At 47.1% G+C, this 20,477-nt stretch overlaps 1 protein-coding gene across 1 annotated transcript in view; it reads right to left on the bottom strand.

The window, feature by feature from the left end:
- Positions 1-20,477, bottom strand: part of LOC146835223 (E3 ubiquitin-protein ligase HECTD3-like) — a 387,450-nt gene that overhangs the window by 264,704 nt on the left and 102,269 nt on the right. Inside the window, exon 6 of the mRNA XM_085602812.1 lies at positions 8,491-8,604. Within this exon, the coding sequence (XP_085458938.1) occupies positions 8,491-8,604 (114 nt within the window). The remainder of the gene's footprint in view (positions 1-8,490; positions 8,605-20,477) is intronic.

Below are 20,477 nucleotides of genomic sequence, written 5' to 3'. Positions count from 1 at the left end.
GATTCACTCAATGCTGCGCCCAATGGAAGTTCAGGTCTCACTGCACAGCCCCGCATGTGTCATCTGGCATGATCTACCAGCAGGATGCTGGAGGTCATAAGGCCCAGCAACCTCAGAATCTGTCTCACCGAGATCCAGGACAGAGGCTGAAACCTCGGTATCATAGACTGAATATCCTGTATTCGCCGCTCAGAAGGATAGGCCCGATGAAGGGCAGCGTCTGAGAGGGAGTCAGGTGTGACTTCGGCACATTGATAGTGAACCCCAGAAAATGCAGGAGGTTCACCATAGTCTGGAGGTGGAAGCCGACTGCTTGGGGCGAGCCCGCCTTCAACAATCAGTTGTTGAGATAGGTGAAGAATGGAACCCCTGATCTCCACAGATGGGCTGCGACCACCGCCATCATCTTGGTGAACACCAGGGGGCAATGGTGAGGCAAAATGGGAGCACGGTAAACTGAAAGTGCTCGTGGCCCACTGTAAGCGACAGGTAGCGCCGATGGGCAGGCAGGACGGGGCTATGGAAATAGGCATCCTGCAAGTCCAACGCTACCATCCAGTCTCCCGGGTCCAGGGAAGACATGACCTAAGCAAAAGTGAACATCTAGAGCTTTTCTTTGTCAGGAAGTAGTTGAGGGCTATTTGCAAAACCCACTTGTTACGTATATAGATTTTTTCTGCCATTCAATTCTAATGGCCCAACTTTATTTACAATACACAACACACCAAAAAGCATTACATGTGACTTTTTCAGTATCTCGCCTTTCAGACAATCTAGGTGCACGTTCTACTTCTAACAGACTTGCCACGTATTTAAACACTTTCGGGTTGCGTGTCTGACTGCACCCGGTACAGAACGCATTCCCGGTAGTGTGTTGGACTTCAGAGCGTACTCGCATAAGGTATTTTTAGAACAGGTCTCTGATCTGGCATTTCTAAGACTTGTTTTAGGCTCTCACTTCCGTTTTACATGTCTTGACTGATATGGCTGCCTCGATTACTTTCACAGAATGTTTTGCGGCTCACATTTAATTTCCGGCGGTGCACACTACGGCATTTCATTAATATGTGCGTAAGATTCACTGATGCCTTGACTTAAAGGAAAGGGCTTGGATTTCTGATTGATCTTACAGATAGAGTTTTATGTTGGCATACACATAGAATTAGTAACACTAATGGGAGTTGTTACCCTTTTTTGACTAACGGCATATTTTAATTGGATCGGACTGATTGGACCATTCATGACCAGCTGGGTCGGAATTATCACTGGTATTTAGGTGAGACTACTGCTAATCTAGTACTGATCGTATGCACACCTGCCCACACTACAGAGTCACTTCCCCAGTCTCAGGCATTCACACGGGTGTCACTTTACCACTATGACTTTCTATTGTTTGCATTTCCTTGTAATTTATGTTGATTGTGTTCATTAAGTCACAACTGCTGTCATTCATTTGGAAGTATGTGCAAGGTTCCCACATGGTGACACTGTTTTTATACCTCTTACATTTTGGAACATTTCCCCACACCAGATGTGTACCAGTCACACCTTTTGATCTTTTGGGGTGTGGTTCACCAATACTGCATACCCATAATGATTTGAGTTCCATTTTGTATTATTTCCAGCCCTGAAGAAGTCAAGGGTTACCACCCTAACGACGAAACACGTGTTGGCTGGACCTTGTGTTGTCATTTGAATAAAGACAAAGAGAACACTTCGAGAGACATTACTTGCCTCCATATTTTCATCTACAAACTTTTTAACTTTCATATTACTCTCATGCGTGTGCATAGGAACTGACATTATCCATTTTCGGACTTTGGGTTCCAAATCTGAAGGTTTAGGGATTTTCCCTCACCTGTGGCACCGCAAAATACCATATCTGTTTTGTTTACATCACGATACCTGGCGAGCGCCAAATTTCCTGTGTTAATTAACATCCCCAGTTTGCTAGTACCCACTTGTCCAAGGTAACGGTGTATCCTGCCATCAACTGGACACCCATGAACTGGGAGGATCGAACTAGGAAGGTTTGGAGGGGGAGGGGTTTGTGGCCTGACCTGACTTCTGGCGGGTGAACTGCGCCTGTAGGAAGCTGACTCTGTATATACTATACCAAAGTAAGGTATAGTGTGCACAGAGTTCAGTGGATTCCCAAAAGTAGGCAGAGACTAAAGATGATAATACCTTGCTCTCTATTTGTGGTAGTGTGGGTGGGCAGTAAGGCTTTATCAGAGGGTAGTATTAAGCCTTTATTGTATACACTCAGACAAGAAATTATGTCACACACTCAAAAACTGAACTCAGACCAATTTGTTTGTATAAAAATATTATTTAGTTGTATTTTATTTCTAGAACCAAGCCAGGCCTGGTACAGGTAAGTGTAATAGTACTATGAAAGAATAATGCGGTTGAATACAATTTGAATGCAACTGGATTGGTTACAGGTAAGTCACTTGTTCATAAACAGTTGAAATTACTCTTCAGTTACTTTTGAAATTACTTTTAAAGTTACTTTTTAGATCACTTTTCTTACTCGGTGCGGTATACCTAGATACCACACTGGATAATTTCCTTGATAAAAGGTGAGTAATGCAATTTGTTATCAAAACACACTTGTATGATTTTTCATAGAATTTCCAACTCCACACAACTTTTTCACAGAAAAGCAGTCAATGCAATATGGAGGAAATGGAATTATCGGGTTACAGGTAAGTACTTTGTTTTGGGAGTTCAGTTTCTGGGGTTAGAACAAGAACTCCCCCAGGGTCAAGGATGCACTCTCAAGGCACCCTCAGCGGCACTAGGATGGCCAGGTGCAGATTGCTAAGGCCCGATGCTATTAAACGGGGGGTTTGGGGCCTCCAGTTGGTGGCTGCCCACGAGAAGGCCACAAGGTTGAGGGAGCAACACTTCTGGATTTAAGCTCAGGGCAAAGGCGGGATCAAGTAAACGCCCAAAGTGCACCCACAGCAGCACTAGAGGGGCCAGGTGCAGGATGCTGTTTTGGCGTCGGGTGCCATGTGACTTTCAATGGGGATTTTCCGGTTTGAACAAAACACTGCAGGCTCGGTCACGAAGATCTTCTGAAGGCGACAACCGGTTGGAGAGGTAAGTTGAGAGGTCGTGGGATGCCGGGACACAGTCGGTTGGGCCAACCAAGGCTGTAGGGCGTCTGGTGCAGGGGTGTCTTTTGGCGTCGGGTTTTTCTTACCGGCTTCTGCCACAGTCGGGGAGATCCTCCAGAAAGGGGCTGCAGGTGTCGTCGGGAGACTCAAGGCAGGTCAGCGGGAGACTCAAGGCAGGTCAGGGATCACCAGATCCCAGGTCAGGATTGCAGCGGAGACCTCCACGGGGTGTTGAACCACTCAAACTCGGCGCTGAGTGGGGAAGACTCGCGGATTTGGCCGGAGCCAGAGTCTGTTGTTGAGCAAATCTTTTGCTCACGGGAGACAAAGTCTGGTTGGGGAAGGCAAGGTAGGTCCTCTGGGTTCGGGTGGGGCTGGGAGGCTGCAGGGCATCAAAACTACCACCTGGAAGAAGGGTCTAAGGGAAAAATATTTTTAAAGACCTGCCCAAATTCTAATCCCCATAATAAGACTATACACACATAACAGAATAGGGGGTCTGATAGTAGACAGCACAAGGATGAAGAAAGGGAATAGAGTGTGTGAGATCAAACCCATGCGTTATCAGAGCAGAGCACGGAAAACCATCAAACTGACTCAACCAATGAGACCAATATTGAGAGCAAAGTCACCTCTCATGATCAGTTTATATCATATGGTCTCCAACTAGAGCAGAGGTATGCCTCTTGATCATAGAGACTGCCTCATTAGTTCAAGGCTCTATTGCTCCCTTGGGTTGATAAAGAAAAGTCCAGAAGGCACGTGACAAACTGTGACCACCAGACAAAGTGGAAGTGCAGTGCAAAAAGGAAGATGTGAATTTTAAAAAAGAGATTGTGTGAAGAGTACGATGTAATTCAACTCACTCCACACATCTCGATTAAAAAAATGTGTAACAAAAATACCAAGCAGTGCTGGCTAGTCACTGTTAGGTGAGGGTCACACCGGGATTCAGCTGGGGTAGGTCAAGGTCGGGACAGGCCGGTAGGGATAGGGCCAAGTCAGTTGGTGTCCTCCTCTTCTTACTTCAGCATGGCTCTTCATTCCTTATTGTCTGAAGGCAAGGTTCAGGGTTGCTACTAAATACTAAATTTAGGGGAGTGTCAGGTAGGTAAAGGTTGGGATCAATGGGTCCCTTCCTTGGGGTGGGTACACCCCCTATTATGCCACCCTCCAGTGGGAGGGAGGCATAAGGCTCACTCTGGTTGGCTGGGTCCCCCCATTTTCAAGATAGCGGGGACTGTGAGTTGTACTTTGCCACGCCTCCACCAGCTATGGGGTGGGGTTGGCAAAGGTGGACACACCTCTCCTATCTTGGTTTTCCCACTGATTCTCCCACCCAAAGTGGGTGTCGGAACCGGTGGGGTCCAGTTGCTGAGAGCAGCAAATGGCTGGGGCAGCTCACACATGCAGCAAGCCTTTGAAGCTTCCCCTTCGTGGGCCTTGCCCATCCTGGGGGAGGAGGCTTGGCACTTATACCCAGGATGTGGTTTGTCTCAGGACTCAGAGAGCGGGAGGCTCTCGACCCAGGGGTCCAGAAACATGTCTGGGGGTGGCAGCTGGCGAGCAGCCAATCAGCCAAGACACTAGAGTTAGGTTGTTATTCAGGGGGCATCTCTAAGATGTCCTCGGAGTGCATTTTCCATTAAATCCCACACTGGCATAAGTGTGGGTTTAATGTGCTGAGAAGTTTGATATCAAGCTTCCCAGTTTTCCGTAAAGCCATTATGGAGCTGTGGAGTTTGTAATGACAAACTCCGATACCATATACTCTGTATGGCTTTACTGCACTTACAATGTATGCGAATGTACTCAAGCACCTGTACCCTCACCAGTGGCATAGTGCACCCAGCTAGACGGGTGGCTGACCTATGCTCTTCACTTTGATCTGCACCAAACATGCAGCCTGCAATTGGGGGGGGGGGGGAGGGGGTGGGGGGTGGGGGGGTGTGTGCGTCTGTCTGTCTCAGTCAGGGTACAGGGCCTCTAAGGGTGACACAATATGTGCTGCAGCCCTTTGACGACCTTCCCTAGTCACAGTGCCCTTGGTACCAATGATACATTTTACAAGGGACTTACATGTGGCCAGAGAGTTGCCAATTTGAGTGTGCAACAGTACAGATTTAGGGAAAGAACACAGGCCCTGGGTACCTGGTTGGCAGGAACACAGGACACACTTAGTTAAAAGAGCCTCAACATCAGATAAAAGTGTGTGGGGGGGGGGGGGGCAAACATGTAAAAAGGGGCACTTTCCTACAGCGCCCACAGTCAAGTAGATGTTGCTGAACCTGCGCGGTCCTCTGGTTTGAGTAGGGTTGGAAGCCCCTTCCGTTACCACGAAAGGAGCAAAAGACAGACGCAGGCCGGGATGAGACAGAGGCCCGTGGACTTGGCTGTAGCCCGTGACTCCTTACAGTGCTCTAGTGCCATGTCCACCCTGTCCCTTAAGAGACGAGAGCATGTCTATAAGATTGGCTTGGACTTCCCCCAAAAAGCCAGACGTTTTCTTCGACGGTGGCCGTAAGGCACCTTGTCTGGCTGAGATCGCTCAGCCCATTTGTCTTGACGGCCACCGTAAGAAGCTGCAGGTCCAAGACCTCTGCAGTCCTACACACAACCATTGCAAATGAAGCCCTCTTCTCCGTAGCCAGGTTAGGGGGAGGTTTCAAAACCGCTGGCATCACCCAGATCCTCGTACCTGTCTATTTCTTCATTAGAAAGCGGGATTCCTAAGGGATTCTGCTGCCCCTCCCAATCCTTATCCAATCCTAGCTCCTCAGAATAAGGCACAGATAAGGCATGGAGCCCAACGGCTCTGGTCTTGGCATCAGTGGACGCCCAACCAGCTCAGTGTTGGCTGCAATAAGGATGGGGAAAGTGGCGCCAGTGGGCGCTGTCGACGTGGAGGGTCTCGGCATCAGGGAAGGTAGAGGTGGTACGGCCGGTGCTAGTCCGGATCCAAGAGTATCCCTGGGCGCCGGGGCTGGAGCTAAAGGCGAGGAACCAAAGGGAACTCCTTTCGGTGAGTCTGTGGGGCCCGAAGGCACACCGGCAGGGACAGGCAGCCCAAATATGGCACACATGGCATCATAAACGGTTTTCAACTGGGCGGGAGTCGATCCCGGCCACTGACAGGGAGGGAAACGCGGAGCTGACCGAGGCACCTGCTACGCAAGGCAGAGCCTCGAACACCAAGACTACTCTAACTCGTTAGTTGATGGACGGAGGGAAAACAAAGCGTGCTTTGACTTCTTATGCTTTTTGTGGTGCTTCTTACCGGACCACGAGGACTTTGAGTGAGAGGAATAAGACTTGGATCCCCCAGAGCGGTGCTCGGACCTACCTCTTGACAGAGACCGTAAACAAGATCTTCAGGGAGATCTCCAAGGCGCCTGGAGCCGGGCCGCAAGCAGCTTTAGGGACCGCTCTCTCAAATCTTTTGGCGACATACCCATCAGTCGGAGCATGACGTAGGGTTGTGGTCGCGCTCCAAGCACCTAAGACCTAAGAGATGGGGGCCCGTAACAGAAATGGCACGGTGAAAGGCGCTGCATGGTTTCAACCCCAAGGTCTTTTTACTGGACATTCCCACACATCAAAAACGTTGACAAAAATTGAAAAAGTCTGTCAAATAGTGACAGGGGTAGCTATCTTTGATGGATCTGTGCTGGCTGGCGCGGAAAGAAAATAACTGAAGTCAGTACGCTGAGGTGCCACCCATATGGACAACGCGGACGTCACAGGAAGGAACCAGACGCCTACTACGTCACGAGGAGTCGACTGACGGCACCTATCGGCGTGCAGGGGTACTGCTATCAAAAATCTTCCAGATCCAGCCTGACGCCTGGAAGTTCTGAGGTAAGAAATCTGCGGCTAGAGGTCTCTATCAAATATGTCATTTTAGTGATGAATATAGGCGTCAAATTGATAGAGAACTCAGCAGAGGTGGGTCCCGTCAGCTTCTCAGAATAGGGGGAGCCAGGGAGGAGACAACACAATACCAAACAATCTCATCTCTAAGATTTACATGTCCTTTTTCTATTCGGCTACCATAGATTGGTGACTGCTTGGAGAGTGGAAATGAGAGGATGGCAAAGGTGCTTTCGTTCCCAGAGTACGTCTGCATTAGCCTTTGTTCTTGATATGCAAGCAGCTAGTCAGTCTTGGACATGTCATTGTTGACTGGTAGCATCCACCTAGGCCAGTCAGGCAATTAGCAGCACTAGGGTTTAATGCTTTTGTCACCTACCACGAGGCATCCAGTTGCACACAGCCATTATGCATCTTCTGGCAGCCTACATGGGGGAAGGAGAGGCCCCAAAGAAGGGATCCATTCACCAGTACAGATCTGTTGCACTGACCGAAAGGTCTGTAACTGAGCCACGAGGATCCCATGATGTAGCAACCACTGCCTCTTCAGACACTACTAGAGAGAAATCTTCCACAATCTAAAGTGAGGCAAGATCTTACGATGCCGAGCAGGTGCTTTCCTTCTTTCAGGTTCATCTGTACGTTAGCTCCATGCAAGCCACTATCAACTGTCCTCCAGACTCTAATGGACTACTAACTAAATAAACATTGTTTAGAAAGGCCGTCATCCATAGCCTGCAGTAGCCACATTAGGTGATCATCTGTGTACCTCAAGGTGATCTTCTGTGTGTGTCTGGAAAGGGCACCGTTTTGATTTTGATGAGCAACTGGTAGCAGGTCATGATCGCAAACTTTAGCAGTAGCACCTGCTGCTCTGCACCTCCTGTGATTACCTGCACAATATCCCCAGCCAGGAAAAACTGCTGGGTGTCTGATGTCCTAATGATTGTTCTTACCTTTGCTGCCGAAGGGCAGGTGGCAGTTTCTCCAGGAGGTTTAGATGAAGTGGTGTGTGTGAGCAAACCTGTTTGCAGCACGTGCAAGGAGTTGAGGTACCTCTCCTGCCTCATCTTAAGAGTCCTCTGTTATCATGTATGACCACTGGGGTGAGGGAGGGGGAAGAGACAAAGAATGAGGGGAGAGAGGGAGGGAGATAGAGAGTGCGAGAGAGCGAGATATTTAACCCAACATTCACACCATGTACTTACACTTATTTTCAACCTGATGCCAACTCACATCTTGGGAAGAGGGGTGGTCATTTCCATCAAGGCCCTACTTCTCGCCTTTACACTTTCATACACCAGGAACATTACTTTGTTATTATAAAAAATAAACCTTCCCTTTCCTTGTGACACTTGCAAGGACTGGAGCATGATGTAATGTGGATACAAAGATGCCAAATGGAGAATGGTAGGAATGGATGCAGCAGACCACAGATGTGTGCAATTACCACCTTACAACAAAGTATCTCTCACACCCTCGTAGCACTTACTCATCAACAGGCACTTCACTGAACTTCTTCAGGTTTTCTGCCTCTCCCCCGTACACAGCCACCCTCCTTGGCATGTAGTTCTCATCGGTAGCATTGACCGTCAGGATAAGTTTTCTGTCAGTGATAAAGAAAATGTGTCAGAGGAAAAACTGTTATTTTAATCACATTATCCTACTTTGTATTTTACATAGCAAGACAGTTTTACCATGGGTAGTACTTGACTACAAATAGCAAACCAGCTGCTGATTAACTAATGCTTTACATAGAAAGACATGGATATATAAATGACACATTACATATAGCAGTCCTTTTGACTTTATGTATGTACATCAAAATCTTTACACAAACACACAAAGCAAAATTAAAGTGTTATGCCATAATAAAAACATAAAGGAATATGCTTCTTACCAGTATGCATCTGTTCTTGGCATGTAGAGCAGCAGATCCACACACTTTTGCATCGATCGCCATCTGGTGTTGGGCCCGGATGTTTGCAGTTTGTTTTTCCTCTTGGAAAGTCTTTGGAAGTCACGAGGTCGGCGACTCCTCCCTTGGTTCGTATTGCGCATGGGCTTCGGCTCCATCCTCAGATTGTTTTTCGCCAACAGGGAAAGATGGAGCGTAGTAATGATAGTGAAGAAACCCATGTGTGTTGTATCTAAATAAGATAGACTGGAACAGATACAGGTAGCCGGGGAGGCGGGTGGGCGTGTGTAGATCTGCAGCTCTACATGCCAAGAACAGATGCATACTGGTAAGTAGCATATTCCGTTCGAGGCATATGAGCTGCAGATTACACACTTTTGCATAGACTATATAGCAGTTCCCAACCCTAGCGGCGACCACCGGTATCTGTTGCAGTAGTTTGAAAAAGTGTTTTTAGCACAGCCTGGCCCACACTAGCTTGTTGCTTGGTTTGCACATCTACACAGTAATGTTTAGTGAAAGTGTGCAGTGTTGACCATGTAGCTGCTTTGCAGATATCATCTAATGGGATGTTCCCTAGAAAAGCCATAGAAGCCCCTATCTTTCTTGTAGAGTGGGCTTCAGGGGGAACAGATAGCGTGCGTTTTGCCTTGTGGTAGCAAATCTGTATGCATTTTACAATCCACCTAGCTATCCCTGATTTAGAGATGGGGTTGCCTTTATGTGGTGGAGAGAAAGAGACAAACAGTTGTTTTGTCTTTCTGAAAGGTTGTGCTCTCTGGATATAGTAAAGGAAGGCCCTTTTAACATCCAGTGTGTGTAGAGCCCTTTCTGCAGCAGTTTGAGGTTGCGAGAAAAAACCCGGCAATTCTACCGATTGGTTTAGATGAAAGGGGGAAATGACTTTGGGTTGGAATTTTGGGTTGGTACGGAGGACAACCTTGTTCGGGTGCATTTGGAGAAAAGGTTCTTGTATAGTAAGTGCTTGTATCTCACTGACCCTTCTAAGGGAAGTGATGGCTACAAGGAAAGCTGTTTTTCATGTGAGAAATTGCAGTTCACATTTATGCAAAGGTTCGAAAGGCGGTCCCATTAGTCTTGTGAGAACTACGTTTAAGTTTCACACAGGTGAGGGTGGTACTCTGGGGGGAATTATTCTTTTGAGGCCTTCCATGAAGGCTTTAATGGCAGGCACTCTGAAAAGTGGTAGGTGCTGTCTGTTTTGTAAGTAGGCGGCAATTGCTGCGAGGTGTAGCCGGATGGATGTATATGCTAGGTTACACCTTTGTAAATGGAGTAAGTAGCATATGATGTGCTGTATAGATACGTCTAGAGGGTTGATTGTGTTGTTATGGCAATAAACAAAAAATCTTTTCCACTTTGCCGCGTAGCATGCTCTAGTAGTAGGGCGCCTAGCTTCTCTGATGACGTTAATACAGTCAGGGGGAAGGTTAAGGTATCCAAATTCTAGGATCTCAGGAGCCAGATCGCAAGGTTGAGCTGAGCTGGGTCCGGGTGTCTGATCTCTCCATGGTTCTGGGTTAGGAGGCATGGTGAGAGGTGTAACTTTTGGTGTGGCACTACTGAGAGTTCCAGCAGCGTGGTGTACCACGGTTGTCTGGCCCATGTTGGAGCTACTAGAATCAGTGTGAGGGAATGCTGTTGTAGCTTTCGCACCACTAATGGAATTAGTGGGAGAGGTGGAAAGGCGTACGCAAATTTGCCTGACCAGTTCATCCATATCGCATTGCCTTTGGACAAGGAGTGTGGGTATCTGGCGGCGAAGCTTGGGCATTTTTTGTTTTCGTGGGTAGCGAAGAGGTCTATGTGTGGATGCCCCCACATCTGAAAGAATGGGTGAAGAAACTGCGGGTGAAGTTCCCACTTGTGGATCTGCTGCGTTTGTCTGCTGAGCAGATCTGCCATGGTGTTTTGGACTCCTGGGACATGTTGGGCTAGGAGAAAGATTTTGTGTGGAATTGCCCATCTCCATATGCTCTGTGCTAGTTGAGAGAGCAGTGGAGAGTGTGTGCCGCCTTGTTTTTGAATGTAGTACATGGCCGTCATGTTGTCTGTGCGAATAAGGACTGCCTTGCCTAAAATGTGAGTGTGAAAGGATTTTAGGGCTAGAAAGATTGCCAGTAACTCCAGATGGTTGATGTGGAGTAACTTTTGTTGCGGCGTCCATGTGCCCTGCACTGTGAGGTGTAATAGATGAGCTCCCCAGCCGGAGAGCGATGTGTCTGTTGTTAGGATTATTTGTGGAACCGGGTCAAGGAACGGTCGACCTCTGGAAAGATTGGTGGTGTTCCACCACTGCAGAGAGCGATGGGTGCGACCGTGTAACAACACCAGATCTGTCAGTTGCCCCTGGGCCTGGTTCCATTGACGCGCTAAGCACTCTTGGAGTGGACGCATCTGGAGTCTTGCATGAGGCACTATGAAAATGCAAGAGGCCATCATCCCTATCAGTTGCATAAACACTCTTGCTGGGAGAGAGTGTTGAGGTATGAATCTTTGACGCAAAGCCTGAATGTTTGCAATCCTGGCAGGATTGGGGTAGGCTAAGGCTTTTGAGGTGTCTATGGTGGCACCGAGGTATTGCTTTGTGTGGGATGGTATTAACTGGGATTTTTGGTGGTTCACCGTGAAGCCTAGCTGGTGAAGTAGTTGGATAGTAGTGGCGGTGTGATGTACACATTGATTGTAGGACGTGGCTTTTATTAGCCAGTCGTCCAAATATGGGAAGACGTGAATGTGCTGTCTTCTGAGGTGTGCCGCCACTACCGCTAGGCACTTGGTGAATACCCTTGGTGCTGTTGTGACCCCGAACGGGAGCACCTTGAACTGGTAGTGTTGCCCGTCCACTACAAATCTGAGGTACATTCTGTGGGCATGGTGTACCGGAATGTGAAAGTATGCGTCTTTCAAGTCCAGTGTGGTGAGAAAGTCGTTCTGGGAGAGGAGCGGAAGTACCTGCTGAAGTGTTACCATGTGAAAATGGTCCGAATGTATGTATGTATGTGTTTAGAGGCCGGATATCTAAAATAGGTCGTAGAGTCTCGTCTCTTTTTGGTATCAGAAAATATAGGGAGTAGACCCCTAAATTTTGCTGATTGGCGGGGACCTGTTCTATCGCCTCTTTTTGTAGGAGGGAGATTACCTCCTGTTTTAGTAACGTGGAATGTTCTTGTGACATTGGGCGTTGCCTGGGTGGAATGTTGGGGGGGGGGGGGTAGATGTCAATTCTAGGCAGTACCCTGAACGAATAATTTGGGTAACCCACTTGTCTGATGTGATGGACTCCCAGACGTGAAGGAAATTTTGTAGTCTGCCCCCGACCGGAGTGGGAAGGTCTGGAGGGAGCAGGGGGAAGTCATTGGGTAGGCGGTGTGGCAGAGTGGGCGGTATTTGTTTTGCCTCTGCCTTTATTGTTATTGCCTCTATAGCCGCCTCTTTGATAACCCCTTGTGAAGGTGGATTGAGCAGGGGATTTGTAGGACGTGGATGCGCTATCTGAGGAGTAGCCTCTGCCCCGAAAGGAAGAGCGGCGAAAGGAGCGCCTAGGAGGGTGTGACTGTAGGGCTCCCATAGATTTCGCCGTATCTGTGTCTTTCTTCATCTTCTCGAGGGCCTCATCTACCTTTGGACCGAATAGATGTTATTGATCAAATGGATGATTTAATATGGAGGCTTGTACCTCAGGTTTAAAGCCTGAAACTCTCAGCCAAGCATGGCGACGGAGGAGGACGCTAGTGTTAATGGCCCTGGAGGCTGTGTCTACTGCGTCGAAGTCACAGCGTATGGAGGTGTTAGTTATGGTCTTACCCTCTTGAATTAATTCATTGGCCCTATTTCTGTATTTTTCTGGGAGATGGTGCATGATGGTTTCTAGTTCATCATAATGCGCTCTGTCGTATCTGGCCAATAGCGTTTGAGTGTTGGCGATTCACCATATATTGGCTGCCTGTGACGCAGTGCGCTTTCCTGACGCGTCCAGGAGCTTTGACTCTTTGTCAGGCGGTGGTGCTTCGCCTGACGCCTGGGAATTTGACCTCTTCCGTGCAGTGGATACCACTAGGGAATCCAGTGGCGCTGGCCCTTTGATGTAGGCAGGATCTGTGGGGGCAGCTTTATACTTTTTCTCTATGCGTGGGTTTAGGACCCTAGCCCTGACTGGGTCTTTGAAAACCTCTGGCGCATGTTTTATTACCCCTTTGAGCATAGGTAGTATAGAAGTAGACCTATGTGCGGTTTCAAAGGTGTCTAGGAGGAAATCGTCCTCTACTGGGTCAGTGTGTAGTTCTACCCCGTGATAATGTGCCTCCCTCTGAAGTAGGTGGTGAAAACCTAATGAGTCTTCTGGTGGAGATGGCCTGGATGGATAAAGGTCATCTTGTGGAACATCTGGAATGTCGGGATTATTATAATCGGCCCATGGGTCTGGGGATCCTGTAGGGGTGGGGTCTTGTGGCACATCTGCTGGATCGTAGTAGGGGTCCCCCTGATCATCATGGTCTGGAGACGGGGTCGGAGAGCGATGAGGCAGGGGTGGAGGGGGCGGAGGTGGAGAGGGTGGAGGAGGTGGAGAAGGCACTCTGAAAGGGGAGGTAGCACAGTCTTTCCTCTTTGGAGGTAGAGGCGGAGCTGGTTTGTCCAAATGTCTCTTTTTAGAAGAAAGTGCCAAATGTCCAGTTGGAGTAAGTGTTTTTTGCAAAGGATCTGGTGTAAACAGTTCTTGAGACAATGGCTGTTCAGTCGGCGCCGACGGTTTCGGGGCCGATGGCTTTTTAGGCTTGTCCGTGCCGTGCTTTTTTGGAAGCTCCGATTTTTTGGTCGGCGCCGAGCAGGCTTCGGCGCGGGAGTGTCGGTGCCGAGGGCCTTGTGATGTTTGGTCGGTACCGAGAGGCTGGGTTTCGACACCGAGGGCTTTGGTGCGGAGCTCGGTGTCGAGGTAGAGGCTGATCTGTTTTTCGGTGCCGAAGTGTGTTTATCGGCACCGCTGGCAGGCTGGCTCGAGCCCGAGACGCCGGAAGGCTTATTAGGCTTCTTCACCGGGCCCGAAGGTGGGGTGTTCGAAGCAGTGTCTTTGGTCTTGCCTAGGTCCGAAGGCGTGACCGAAGCCTTTTTGGGTGTCGGCGCGGGTGTGGGAGGGAGGGGGTATTTTACTCACGACCCTCTGCGCCGGGGTGATGTCCTCCACATCAGAGTCATCGGCTTCGGAAGCACTGACGAGGTCCTCTTCGGTGTGCTGCTGTCCCGGAGCTTCGACGTCGTCCCCGAAGATGTTGACTGGAACGGAAGTCGAGGAGTGCGCCATGTTTCGTCTGGCCCTTCGATCTCGAATAGTCTTTTTGGATCTGAAAGACTTGCAGGCGGGACAGTCTCGAGCCTCGTGTTCAGGGGAGAGGCAGAGGTTGCACACCTCATGAAGATCGGTGTGGGGGAATTTGGACCCACATCGAGGGTACTTCTTGAATGGAGTTCTTTCCATCAGCCGGGACCGGAGCTTGGATAGGCCCGAAGGCCGCCGTAGACGACTGGAATCGAAGGTGTGTCGAAGAGAAGGTGATTGAGGAGATCAGGATCTGAACAATACCGCGAAGAACGAGGATTCCGCTTCGATCGTCGAACTGGAAATGTTCGGAACCGGAGCGCGAAGTATTACATCCGAGCCTGATGGCGGAAAAATACAATCTGAGGATGGAGCCGAAGCCCATGCGCAATACGAACCAAGGGATTAGTCACCGACCTCGTGACTTCCAAAGACTTTTCAAGAGGAAAAACAAACTGCAAACATCCGGGCCCAACACCAGATGGCGATCCATGCAAAAGTGTGTAATCTGCAGCTCATATGCCTCGAACATATATCATCATCACAGTTCTACAGGGGAACAGGTTTGTACATGTGTAATAAAAAGGTAAAATTTGCCAAGACTGGGTAACAGTTTTTTGGATGACAGCTGCTGTAATCAAGCATTTTTGCACTAGTGTATTGTGCTATTGCATTTGTATAACACCTCATATCTCTGACAAGGGCCGAAAGTGATTCCAAGTGGTCAAGTAAGTGGCTCCTTTGTAGTGTATATGGGTGTGCTTCTATTAGGATGTCACAAATGTGTTGTACAGCACTTGTGGCTGTGTTTATGCATATAGTGAAGTAAGAAGCAGCAAAATACAGTCATGTTTGCATGTACTTACCACGGTTGGGAAAAAGCAGGGTCGCTGGAATTATGCAGCCGCTGCGCTTTTGCATGATTATGGATTTGCAGTGTTTGCCACATAATCCATCATCTGCTGCATAATCTGCAGAATTTAGCGCCAAACATTTTTCTAGCTCAAACTGATCAAATGTTACTAAAAGTGTGGTAACATGCATCACCGCATGGTGAAAAGTCCTTCACACAGATTGACTGGTCATCTTTCAACTGCTTATTGCTGTATTTGTGAGCTAAATTGTTAGCAAAAGGGTCAAGCCTACGTCCAAGTAGTGTTACCATGTGTAAAATTGACAAAATATTGAAGTAATACTTTCACAAAATGCAGCACATTATGCAGCATAATTTGCTGCATAATTTAGTCAACCATGTGTAAAAGCTAATAAGTTACTTGTGTTTGGTTGCCAAATTCTGTGTCATCTTGGATGTCGTTCTGTAGCTTCCCGAATGTGAAGAGGATCATATAAGTGTGCTTATACATTGCATGCAGTGTAGCACCACAAGTTTAGATGTCGTAGGGCAAACCTACAAGTATCATTCCCATTTAAGATTGCCTGATCACAGAGGATTCATCTGTTTGGAATCAGACAGGCCTTTCCCACTTTCCTTGGCTCTAGTTGGTCATGGATGATCCTTAGCATTGCTGATAGCAAGTTCCAGAGCTTGAGACTCTGCACAAAGATGGAAGTACCTGTGAAGAAGATCAGGCTGGTTAGGAGTGGGACCACTGTGGAACACAATATTCTTCATGATCATATACCTATCATTTTAGTTGAAGGAAAGGGAGTCCCATCATGCGGACCTCTTTATCGACAGAATTAATGAATGAGCTGCGTCTGGCTATGGGCAATCAGTACGATTGCTTGGTCTAAAAAGCACTTTTGATCACCTGATTTACTGGTGATGAAAGTGAAGGTCTGGAGTCTATGATCACATCTAAATTCCTCACTAATGTCACTTCCTCATTGCTGTCAAAGTGATTGATATGAATCTGAATAGCTGTAACCAATGATAAACACCACAGCTGAGAATACTTTTTTCTTTGAGGAGTTGGAATTAAGGTGCCAAGTAGCATTCCAGTTCAACTGCTTGCGGACACTGGGTTAAGATGACTTTGGTGACATCCACAAAGTTGAAGTAGGTTAGAATCATTGATGTGAATAGGTCGGACAGTCAGCCACGCCAAGCATTTTAGAGGAAGAAATTTATGATGGAACCTTGAGGAACATCTGTGCTGGAGTGCAAAGGAGCTAAAAAAAAAAAGCCAGAAGAAAGAAGATGTTAAATCATTCTGAAAGGTAGGTGGAATCGAGAGGTCGATGAAATTCAATTTTTTGTTAAAGCTCCGTTTCAACGCGGTCTTTTTGCAGGGTGTTCAAAATGTGATGGTTTGGACTCTGGTCGGCAAGGTAGCAGAAATGGTGAAGAGAATGTTCTTGAATATCTATGCTGGTCACGTGTCTGATAGGGAGCTGGTGGTATTGCTGGCCTAGAGAAGTTCCTGAAATCAATGGCGGAGATTAGGTTAAAGATAGATTGCATAAATTGTTGGATGGAGGTCAATTTCTTTTTTGCAGGCATTGTGATTGGAGTTCATAGACCTTCTTGCTTAGGTGGTACATTTACAGGCCCTTGGCCCTGAAGATGTAGTAGTCTGTTACTGAGTCACAGAGGGCTTGCATTTGGTGATCTCACAAGTGCATTCTGAACTAGAAATTTAGTAATGATTTTGTGAAGTTTCTTAGATAGCATTCATACTTTGGAGCGGTGAGGTCACAAATGGAGTGTTTTTGTTTTCTTGTTCCACTTTTGTGTATGCTTGAGTGTTGCTGGGATTTCAGCTTGTTGTTTGTTTTCTTCCATCTTTTTTTGTTTTCGCAAGATATATCAGAATGTTCAAAGCTTTCTTCAGGTCAACACTAAGGGAGTGAGGAAACTAGAAGGGGAGACATTTGTTTAAGGCTTCATGAAAGACACAGTTTGAATTTTGACCTTCCATTATAAGGTTGCTGGAAATGTGTCTACCAGCTATGATTGAAGAGCTTTGAGAAGAAGTTTCTTCCAGGTCTTGTATTGGTCTTGTTGGTAGTGTTATAGAAGTTGCAAAAGGGAGGTTAACATTGTTGTGAATGCTATGAATGCTCTAGATGATGGACAGATTTGCCGACATGTTTATATGTCATGGATGTGCAAAGATTGCACTGATAGTAAGTACTAATCACTTAATGTAAAAGATTTTGCAAGTATGTGCCTAGGACTATAGACCAACTGGAGGAAGTTCTGTCCACTTGAGATTGAACAGCAAGGTTCTGTTTTGCTGGGTTAAATATTCAAATCACCCAAAATACAGAGACTTGACAGTGGAAGATGCCAGAGATGGCTTTGGGGAATGCATTTGAGGGTAGGTGAATGGTGGTCTGCACTTGGGTTCTGCTTTGCTTGGTATTTATTATTATTATTGTGGTCTTTGTTGAGCGGGCCGGTCTTATCTCTTACTTTCTGTAGTTTTACAATAAAAGCACAAAGAAGCATACTCTAGAGGTCATACCATCTTGCTTCACAAACCTCCTAATAGGATTGTGTGCCACTCAGAGAAGTTAAAGGGCAGCAGTGCAATGCCGTAGTAAAAGGTCAGCAATGAGAGGTAATTATTTACCAACTCTGAAGTTTGCCTTGTGCTTCTGCAAAAGTTGCTGCAGGGAATTCTACCATCTAGTGAGTGTGATCTGGAGACACATGGGAGCTTGATTACCAGGCAGGGAGTGGGCTTGAAACATTTTGTTAGCCAGCACTTCAGTTGTGCATGTTTACTGAATGTGCGTCTCTATGTGGCAGAGGTATGCACCATTGTCTAAGTAAGGACCCTTCCTTCTAGTCAGGATAAGGGAGCTACACACTTTAGATAGCCCCTTCTCACCCCCTTGATAGCTCGACACGCGCAGACAGGCTTCTCCCAAAGGCAATGTGTAAAGTATTTAAGCCCAGATACACAGTGAAAACACTACAAATGGACACCATACCAGTTTACAAAAATAAAGTATCTTTATCTAAACCAAACAAGACCAAAACAACAAAAATCAAACATACACAATTCAAAATATGACGTTTAAAAGGTTTCAAGCAATTCTATCCATAGAAAATTATGGATATATGACCTTTACACAAAGTACCTCAAATATGTCAAAATCCACAAGGCAAAACAGCCGAGGAGCAGAAAAGCATCAGAAAACACAGCGGTGCGTCAGTTCCTGTGTCCTTGGGGAGGTGATGCGCCAGTTCTGCTGCAAGCAGGATAAGTGATGCGTCGCATCTGCACTGTAGGGGCAAGTGATGCATCGATTCCAAGACTGTTCTGGTCTACGTGTGATGCCACTGGAAAACTTACTAGACAGGGGCATTGGTGGAAACACAGACACGTTGGAGGTTGTTGTAGTGGCGGTAAATGGGCGCTGCGTCGATTTCTTCAGCCCCAGAGCTGCAATGCGTAAATTCTTTTAGCTGCACAGCGGGGCTTTTGTCGGAACCGGTGTTGGGATCTTGGACTTCGGAGATCGGTGCACAGAACTCAGAGTGCAGCGATACTTTGAGCCACTGGAGGGAAGAGTCAATTCCATTGGCCGCATGGCGGCGGTGCGTGGAAATTTCCCCCGCGCAGCAATGTAGCATCTGAAAAACAGGTGCTAGAAGGACAATGCATTTTCTTGGTTTCTTCAAGCGTTTTTCACCTTCCAGCACAAGGAACAACCTCCAGAGGCCCAGAACAGGAACAGGCATCTCCTGGCAGGTCAGAACTCCCAGCAGTGGAGTTCAAGGGAGCTGGTGGTGAAGTATTTGTGTCCCATAGACTTCAGAACAAGAGGCAAGCACACACAAGCCCTTGGAGATTCTTAACAAGCAGGTTCACAGCAAAGCTCCAACCTTTGTCTTCTCCTTGGCAGAAGCAGCAACTGGAGGCCAACCCATAAATGCAACACACAGCAAAAGGGCAGTCTCCACCTCACAGCTCTTTTTCCTTAGCAGAGGTTCCCCTTGATTCCAAAAGTAATCAAAACTTCTCGGGTTTTAGGCTAATATTTATACCCCATTTTCTCTTTGTAATCTTTGTTGCACAAGTCTCTAAACTTACACTACAGGAGGTGGGGGACAGGATTGTGCAGAGCGGACACAGCCTATTCAGGTGCTAGTGAAAACTCCTCCCACCACTCTAAATGTAGAAAGGCCTACAGAGCCTGGATATGACTCACCCAGGGAAGACAGGACACACCCCAACCCCCCCTTGTGATTGTGTACAGTGAATGCACATCCCCAGCTACTGTCACTCAAAAACCAGAACCTGAATACACAAACGGGCAGAGGCACAAAGGATGGTTAAACAAGAAAATGCCCACTTTCTAAAAGTGGAATTTACAAACAATTTAAAAACCGCCTTTACTAAAAGGTGTTATTAAATTCTGAGTTCAGAGAGACTAAACTCCAAATCTCTAGCTGTTCCCAACTGAAAGTTACACTTGTAAAATGTTACAATGCAGATCCAAGGTTAACCCATGAGAGTGCTAGTCCTTCTAGTGAGGGACAAAATACACAGTACTTTACTATCAGGACATGCAAAACACAGCCGTACATGTCCTACCTTTAACATACACTGCACCTTGCCCATGGGGGTACCTTGGGCCTGCCTTCAGGGTGTCTTATATGGAAGAAAAGGGAAGGTTAGGGCCTGGCAAGTGGTTGCACTTACAAGGTCGGCGTGGCAGTTAAGAACTGCATGAACACACTGCAGTGGCAGGTCTGAGACCCATTTGAAAGGCTACTGGTGTGGGTGGCACAATCAGTGCTGCAATTCACTTTACTAGGGGCTTACCAGTAAATCAAATATGCAAATCATGGGTGACCAATTAGAATCACAATTTACCCAGGGAGCACTTGCAATTTGGCATTGATCGGCAGTGTCAAAGTGCCCAGAGTACCTAAACCAGCATAAAATAAATCCAGAACACAGTCCACAAATACAGGAGGCAGAGGCAAAATTTTTAAAAAAAAAAGACAGGGGAAAACACACACCAAGGATGCCAGGTCTAACATATGAACTTACTGTTCAAATATACTTCAGTCCTTTGGTGTGAGAAGTAAAAACCATTGTGCGCTGTTTTCCCATGGGAGCTTAACACCCATTATTGTGCAGCGGGACATGCAGATTTTTGAAGGGGAAATGGGAAGGGTGTTGAAAAAACAAAACGGCAAGAGGTGTGAAGCAAAGGGACTGCAGAGACATGCACTCAACAATAAGAGTACATGTTGAAAAGTAAAAGATCAAAAAAATTTAAACATTTAAACAAAAAAGAA

The sequence above is a fragment of the Triturus cristatus genome, chromosome 4_2 (genome assembly GCF_964204655.1).
Source record: "Triturus cristatus chromosome 4_2, aTriCri1.1, whole genome shotgun sequence".
Classification (NCBI taxonomy): Eukaryota; Metazoa; Chordata; class Amphibia; order Caudata; family Salamandridae; genus Triturus; species Triturus cristatus.
This window is presented reverse-complemented; position numbering and strand designations above follow the sequence as displayed.